Raw genomic sequence first — 8,797 nt, forward strand, 5'->3', positions numbered from 1 at the left:
CGGGGGACTCGATAGAGCATCCGAGGTCTTTTCCCTGCTTGCAGTCATTAGTAAACACAACGACGTAATTGTGATACTGCTGTAGAATAGTTCGTAACTAAGTGGAACCATCGCGGTCGTCGCCTTCTAGTCTGCTGATTTCTCTACGAAGTTAACAGGTCATCAGAGCTCTCCCTCGTATCGAGAAGCGGTTATCTGTTTGTTTTGGTGGAGCCGTTGGCTCTCGTTAAGGCGGGGAAGTCTACAAAAGACCGCGCCCTTGCCTGCGTGTCGCTACGCGCCGGTGATTTCCACGTCCAACATGAGGCTCTGCGTCGTGGTGTTGCTGTTGGGAGTGGCTCCTGCCGTTCTGGCTCGCTACTTCCAGTACCTCGACAAATTCAAGGACATGAAGGACGACGATGTCATCGCCTGTATAGCGGAAGATCAGCTGGACAGGTGCAGCGACGTGCTGCGCGAACTCAGGGGTGAGTCCTACGGCGCTTCCGTTCACCGTCCTTTCGTTAATCTAAGCCGTAAACATGATGAAACAGGCATTAGTGGGGTTCTTCGTGACATGTATCACACAGCTACAGTAGCAAAGATGTTATTGTTTCTTACACGCGTTCCAGTATCTGTCCATGGCATAATTTTCATGACTTACTTGAATGTCCCAGAAAGAAACCGCAAGTGACTACATGCCGAACTTCATTGATTTATCTGCTCTTGTCACTTAGGATCAGGAAATAGTTCGGGAGTCGTCTTACGTTCCCTTCTCGGACATAAACAAAAGACGTCATGGGGCTACTAACAAACTAACTCAACTGTATGACAAATAAGCTTCCATAAAGACTGGAGAAGTAAGAAATGTACACTTTGGCTAACTAAAGAACTAAACCGACTCATGAACCTCAGAGACACTGCGTGTCACGCATACGAACTGCACCCGATGACTGAAAATCATATTGCTGACAAGCAAAAGCGAAACAGTCAGTCAAGCTGTGAGAAATAATAAATTCGGGCATGTCCGTTCATTAACTGACAACAGAAATACACCAGCTGTTCTATGGAAAAACCTTTGTGGTTATGGTATAGAAAAAGTACAAGCGGCAGCTGATCCCATTGTCCCAGCCGAAGACTTCACGTTACCTACAACCGCAAGTAAACCACAAACGAAACAGAGATTCATTCATTACTTCATGGGGGTAAAACATCGTACCCACGAAAAATTCTATCTAAAGCATGTTACTTGCAATATCGTCAAAAAAGCCATTATGCGTGTCAGATCAGTATGAACTGGACACGAAGTCATCATAGTCCTAATGACGAAATTTTGGCCCACAACTGCCGACTATAACGGATATCTTCAACCACTCCTAAATCTCGTTTCCCTTGAGACCTGGAAACATGGACTAGTTAAGCGACTACCAAAAAAAGGACGTTGCCAATGTACCCTCTGATTACGGACCAATTCGCATTCTTCCCGCACTGCCCAAGGTCTCAAAATATATAGTTCACGACCAGCTAACAAACTACCTATCTACAAAAACCTATTAGACGAATACTAATCAGGTTTCCATAAACACTGCAGCACAACTTCTGTTTTAACAAAGATGACAGATGAACTCAGTTTGGCAGAGATGCATGCGACGCGGCTACCATGCGTATCTTAACACTTAAACCAAGCCTTTCACACTGTTAATATCGTCATCTTACTTGCCAAATTTTGCAGCCTACATTTCACGCCAAGTGCAATGTTACGGTTTCGCTCATATCTGATGTCTCGCCTGCAATGCGTCATGTCCGGCACCATAAAGAACAATGGAACCAGGAAGTATCAAGCGTCTCCTAGGATTTGGCATTAGGTCCTAAACTCTTTTCATTATATATCAATAACGTGTCATCAGTTTTGTCCTACTGCAAATATCACGCCGGTAAATACCAAACAAAGCCTCGCTTGGTGTAAGGAGCGTAGACGTTCGACGATTTGTTGAACAGTGGATAAACGTTGTGTGGAGTGACGAATCACGGTACACAATGTGGCGATCCGATGGCAGGGTATGGGTAAGGCGAATGCCCGGTGAACGTCATCTGCCAGTGTTTGTAGTGCCGACAGTAAAATTCGGAGGCTACCGAGCTGTTAATCATGGCTGTCCCACTGTCTGTTTCCACCAAAGAAGGGCAACGTTCAGTGATTCATTTTTTGTGGTTGGAAGGCGTGTCAGGGACCGAAGTTCCTTGAAGACTTGCGGTCCAGTATGGGAACAGTATTTGCCACAACGGAGTGTCTACGAATGGATTGAAAAATTCCGAAATGGTCCCACACGTGCTACGCACGATGAAGAAGCCGGACGACCGTTTACCGCCACAAATGAAGAAACCATTGAGCGTTCACGTGAAATGATTCTCTTAGACATACGATTGACTAGTGACGAAGTGGCACATCGTCTGCAAATGAGTCACGGTTCTGCCTACGAAATCATCCACAACATACTTGAATTTCACAAAGTTTGTGCAAGATGGGTGCCAAAACAACTCACACAGTTGCATAAACATACGCGCTTGGACATCTGCAAAAGACATTTGGATCGCTATGGTAACTAAGGGAACAACTTCTTAGACAGGATCATTACTGGTGACGAAACATGGATCCATCATAATGAGCCGAAGAGTAAACGGCAGAGTATGGAATGAAAACATTAAAATTCGCCGTGCAAGAAAAATTTCAAGACCCAAGCGTCAGGAGGAAAACTGATGCTTACGGTTTTTTGGGACGGACAAGGTCCAGTACTGGAACATATGGGGAAAGGGGCACAACAATAAACATTGTACGTTACAGTGAGATGCTTACTGCCAGGCTAAAGCCTGCAATTCGAAGCAAACGCCGAGGATTGCTGTCAAAAGGCGTTGTGTTAAAGTTGCACGACAATGCCCGTCCGCATACTGCTGCCCACACTGCTGAAACGCTGCAGAAACTCAAATTTGAAGTTCTGCATCATCCTCCATATAGTCCCGATCTTGCCCCTTCTGTCACTTGTTTGTTCCACTCAAACAGGCATTAAGGGGTCGTCGATTTGCCTCGGACGAAGCAGTGAAAGAAGCGGTGCATTCCTGGCATTCAGCTCAACCGAAAACCTTTTATGAGGGCATCAGGAAACTTGTACAACGATGTACCAAGTGCGTTGAAACGCAAGGAGACTATGTCGAAAAACGATGTTCTTGTAAGTTTCCTATTTGATTACAATTAAATTTTATAACTACTTTGCGGATAATAATTGACTTACCCTCGTACATCTGTACTCCGCAAGACAACTTACTGTGTTTGGGGAAAGTTACCTCCGGTGACGCTACACATTCTCTCTTTCCCTGTTCCATTTATAAAAGCAGACATGGGAAGAGCAACCTTCGATAGACTTCCATATGAGGTCTAATTTATTTTATTTACTCGTCATGGTTGTTTCGCGAGAACTATGTGAGAACAAGTAATACGTTACCCGACTTTTCTTGCAACACATGCTCTCGCAATTTCAACAGCAAACCTCTCCGTTATACACAACGACTACCTCGTAACTACTCCCACTGAATTATTATTACGGCATGTTGATAATTTTTACTTTTGGACCTGCTAATTACAACTGAATGAAACACAATTTTCGTGTCATACGCGTTTCACCTTTATTCTTTGCAAGGCATCTTCAGTGTCCTGCAATGTGTACATATTTTTACTGTTTAGTTTATATTTTGGGACAATATAGATATAGGTTACAAACAGTTCTGGTAGATGGTTTTTCTATGATGTACTATTATTTTAAATTCTACTTCCAGGTTCCGTAGATGCTGTTCTACATATTGTGTTTTTGTTCCACTTTTGTCGCTGTTTTTCTTCTTGTAATTGTCATTTGAGTTTTTGTTTCCCAGACTTCACAGCACCAGGTACTGAGCGTTTCGTCGGAAGCTATATTTTGTTTGTGTCGACGACTGTCAAAAGTTATTTCCAAACAAGGAATGTAATTGCCAAGCTTTTAGTGTAATTTTTGAGATATCTATGATTTGTTTGTGTATGTTTGCTCATTTAACACATGTTTGTTTCCAGCAATGGCTTTCTGCATGTGAAAGTTTTCTTCCACTTGCATAAGTTATTTGTCATGGTTGTTTATTCTGATTAATTTCATATCTTGTTCCATGTTTTTAGGATGCTGGTTATGGCATCTTAAGTGCTCTGGAAATGTGGAATGGTTTGTTTCATACTTTCAACACCTGATGTGTTCTTTGTACCGTTTTTAAAATTCCTGCATGTCATGCCTATGTATATAGCATCACAACTTTGCAATTAGAAAGTCCAAAAGTAAAAACTATCAACATACCGTAACATTACACGCAACTGAGGATAACAGGACTACATAAGTTGAAGAAGTTTCTGCCAATACTTGATTTTGTTGATCAACGCCGTAACGCTCTCGAGCTTACGAAACGATCTCGTGAATAAACGAGTCACTCTTCGGTGGATTATCTCTATCTTTTCTATTAATACAAGTTACAAGGAACATCGCCAGCTCGACCTCATATTTTAAGAGAATGAAGCATATTTCGAAGATATTTGCCCGAGAAATCGATCTCACACCAAAATTTGAGCCATAATTCTGACAGCATACAGTTTTGACTTTCTCAAAGTACAGCTTGTAAACTCTCGCCCCCACCATTTGTCTGTCAGACGCTCGGCCCCTCTGTAGCCCTCTAATGCTTGAGAGCGAAGTTCCATGCAGGGCCCTCCAATTCCCAGGGTATTGAAGTTTGAGGACAGAGGAGTGGGAGGTTGACACATCTGTCCAAAATGTTTTGAAATCATTGACACGATATACTACGCCAAAAACACTAAGTAAAATGAGTGCGTAATACGTCAGCCTCAAGTACATATACGTTCAATATTATTTTAACATTGTTCTTGTACTCATAGTCTGCAGCTATACTCTGAGGTTACAAAAATCATGGGATACCTCCCAGTATCGTGTCGGACCTACTTCTGCAGCAGCTGGATGTGGGTGGGACTCAAGAAGTCAATGGGAGTCCCCCGCAGAAATATTGAGCCCTGCCCCCTCTACAGCCGTCCACAATTGCGAAAGTGTTGCCGGCGCAGAATTTTTGACGCTAGCTTACCACTCGATTATGTCTCGTACAAGTTCGATGAGATTCATATCTGACGATCTTGGTGGCCAAATCATTCGCTCGAATTGTCCAGAACGTTCTTAAAAGCAATCGCTAACAGTTGTGGCCTGATGAAATCGTTGTTTTGGAACATAAAGTCCATCAATGCAAGTAGTGGAGCACACCCCTTTCCAGTCAGTGATCGGTTCACTTGGACCAGAGGACCCAGTCTATTCCATTAAAACACAGCCCACACCATTATGGAGCCACCACCAGTTTGCACGGTGCCTTGTTGCCAGAAAGCGTCTCCGACTGATGAAAAACTTCCAAGAAGTTGTCGAACGAGTATTTCGTACACCACTTATTTAGTAGCTGAATTACATTTCCGTAATATTCTCCCACTGAATCTCACCCCTGCATCTGCTGTTTGTACTTCGAATGCTACTCCCATTGGGTGAGTTATGGAAACCACAGTGAAAATCAAAAATGTTTTATTTGCAGTTACTTTCCTACAAAGCCACGGCAGCGACTTAGACATTGTCAGAGCATTGTGTCAAATTTCCAACACCCTCGTCATAGAAAGCAATGGCCTGTGCTTTCAGCCACTTTTATACACTGGTCTGCAGTTTGTTGTCTGTGCCAAAATGTTGTCTTCATAGTCAGCGGTTAATGTGAGCAGAAATGAAGATCAGAGGGTGCCAAGTCCGGACAGTAAGGTAGGTGATCAAACACTTCCCATCGAAAACGCTGCAGGGTCGTCCTCATTGCCCCTGCAATGTTCAGTCGAGAATTTGTCATGAAGAAGGAAATGCATGACATCTATGTTACGTGGGGTTGCATGAAAGAAGGCGAAACTTCCCAGCAGGCACCCATACTTAGCGGGAGACACTTGTTAAAGGCATCATTATGCGCTCACTGTGCACTCAGTAGAGAAAGGAGCGAGGTGACGCCTTCGACAGGCACACTAGAGGCGCTGCTCAACACATCTGTGCAAACCTGTATTGGATTTTCACTGTCGTTTCCAGTTCGCGATCGATCGGACCTTACTTCCCCAATAGCCTTCGTATTTGTTTTATGTCATCATTCCACTTAACGTCGCCATAGACGGTTACTCTTAGGTTTTTTATGGTAGTTAGGGTTTACAGTGACTTGTCGCCAAAAGTGTAATCTAACATTAGGGCTTCTTGTCGCCTGTTTATTGGCAGTACACTAGATTTATTTACGTTCAGGGTCAATCGATAATCCTTGCACCAATAGTCAATACTCTACAGGTCTTTGTGAGTTTCACTGCAGCCTTTAGCATTGCAACCTTCGCACAGACAGCAGTATAGTCTGTGAATAGCCTCACGCAGTTCCCGACGTTATCCATGATATGTGAATGTATAGTAAACAGTAACGGCCGCAAAACACTCGGTTGGTGTACTCCTGAAATTACTTTTAAATCCGTCAGTTTCGTCCCGTAAAAAACAACGTATTTAGTTCTGTCCGGAATTCAGTTCCAAATCCAGTCCATTACTCGGTAACCTTGTGGTTTGCTCACAGAACGTCTGTGACAAACTGTATCGAATGCGTTTCTGATGTCTAGGTACACGGCATCAACACGGACGACCTGGAAGTCTTAAACGAGCAGACAGGACTGTGTTTCACAAGATCTATGTTCACTGAATCCATGTTGATTTTTGTAGAGAAGATTTTTTCTATGTGGAAACTTGATACTGTGTGAGCGTATAACATATTCCACATAATTGTACAATAGAGTGACGGCAATGGCTTTGGCCTGTAATTATGTGCAACTGTGTGACGACCCTTCATTAATACTGGAATGACCAACAGATAACGTTATTAGAATGAAATTTTCACTCTACAGCGGAATGTGCGCTGATATGAAACTTCGAGGCAGATTAAAACTGTGTGCCAGACCGAGACTCGAACTCGGGACCTTTGCTTTTCGCGGGCAAGTGCAAGTGCTCTACCAACTGGTAGAACATTTGCCCGCAAAAGGCAAAGGTCCCGAGTTCGAGTCTCGGTCCGGCACACAGTTTTAATCGCCCAGGAAGTTTCAGATAACGTTATTGCTTTCATTCTCATCGTCACCTATAAAACCACAAGCACATACACTCGATAAACTACATTTTAGATGGCATATTCACAACCTTGCATCAGCGTTCCAATGTCATTGAACAACCCTTGTATGCTGCGAGTTTTGTGTGTTACAGCACTGAAGGGATACTAATGTGTTGGGTTTTTTTTCTGCACGCAGACAAATTTTCTGAGATAGCTGCAACCAACTGCGCGAAATGTGATGCTGTGGAGAAGGACGAGCTCTTCAAGTATTTCGTAAGATTCAGCCACCGCTACGCCGACGCGAGCAAGAAAATCCAGGACAGATACGATCCCACCAGAGAGTACAGGAAGAAGTTTGGAGAATACTGGACCAAGAAGGGCATCGTTTTGTACTGAGAACTTCCGACCAACTCTATTTCACTTTTGTATAATGCTGATGTTCAATAAAGGCCTCACGTTCCCCTCTTCTTGTTCATTATTGTTTCTGAAAACACCTCCATTTGATAGTTAAGTGAATAAACAACTGGTTTACTTTAAACTTGCGTCTACTAGCAGAGTGGGAAGTGGCTGGGTCTGAAATCGAAGAAACGAGACGAACAACAGCTGGGTATTAGACTTGTGCAACTTAGGATGTAATTAAATTTTATCATGAAATTCGTCTTGCATAACACAACAATAACACTTATGTAATAGGTAACGTTATCCATCAGTCTCACAATAAACTTTTCGTTTATAGAACCTTAAATATTAACTGACAATATGAATGAGTTCTGTAATCCCAAACGCTTATTTACATAGACAGTGTGCTATTAAATGTACCTTAAATTCAGCTGATTTGGTACAAAGATACATCCACAAGGAGATATGTTCGGTTATTAGGTTTGCAAATCGACGGCGTTAGACTGAAAGTTTAACACAGCGAACGTAGCTCTAGAGGGTGCAGAAGAAAGCTTGGAAACTTTTCCATACTTCACAAGCATCTTATACCCTGATTACCGACGACGTCATTCTCAGCGATGATTTGTAAAAGCCCTGAACAGTCTCATTTGGATTTTAATAGCATCCTTCATAAAGTATACTGGTTCAATTTCTGTTAGTTTCCTTCCAGCTTTTAAACAATTTAAGTATTGTTGCCTGGATAGGGCGTTGCTGGAGGTCACATCGAGTTCTTCAAGATGATAATAATGATGTTTGATTTGTGGGGCGCTGAACTGCGCGGTCATCAGCGCCCGTACTATGTCCCAGTCTTTACACAGTCCAATTTTAGCCACGTTCACGAATGATGATGGCGATGGTGGGGACATAAAAGCGTTCAGGCCCCGGGCAGAGGAAAATTCCCAACCCGCCCGGGAATCAAAACCGGGGCCCCGTGATCCAGAGGCAGTAAAACCACGAGTTGCGGACCTGAGTTCTTCAAATCAAGAGTCGACTGCACTTGAGTACACTGAGCAGTGTCATCTGCGACTTGCTTATCTTCCTAAGCTTTCGACCTTCAGCATGTTTCATGCACACTAAATAGTTCACTACGCGTAGAATGCTGTAATATTACCCGCCAAATTGGCTTTCGTTCGTCTCCTTGCTCCTTTTGAAGTATTCAATTAAACTATCGTCA

The 8,797-nt window shown here is 43.1% G+C and overlaps 1 protein-coding gene across 1 annotated transcript; it reads left to right on the forward strand.

Moving 5' to 3' along the window:
* The first annotated feature begins 258 nt into the window (after positions 1 to 258).
* On the forward strand, positions 259 to 7,652 carry LOC126272305 (uncharacterized). Its single transcript, XM_049975079.1, has 2 exons — positions 259 to 467; positions 7,382 to 7,652. Exons 1-2 carry the CDS (start codon positions 302 to 304, stop codon positions 7,579 to 7,581), a joined length of 366 nt encoding a protein of 121 aa, XP_049831036.1. The 5' UTR covers positions 259 to 301; the 3' UTR covers positions 7,582 to 7,652.
* The last annotated feature ends 1,145 nt before the right edge of the window (positions 7,653 to 8,797 follow it).

The sequence above is a fragment of the Schistocerca gregaria genome, chromosome 5, assembly GCF_023897955.1.
Source record: "Schistocerca gregaria isolate iqSchGreg1 chromosome 5, iqSchGreg1.2, whole genome shotgun sequence".
Taxonomy (NCBI): domain Eukaryota; kingdom Metazoa; phylum Arthropoda; class Insecta; order Orthoptera; family Acrididae; genus Schistocerca; species Schistocerca gregaria.

Bases quoted from the DNA above. Each gene is read 5' to 3' on its own strand.
- LOC126272305 (XM_049975079.1), top strand. From the start codon at position 302: ATGAGGCTCTGCGTCGTGGTGTTGCTGTTGGGAGTGGCTCCTGCCGTT. The intron at 468-7,381 runs GTGAGTCCTACG...TTCTGCACGCAG, and splicing joins CGTGCTGCGCGAACTCAGGG to ACAAATTTTCTGAGATAGCT.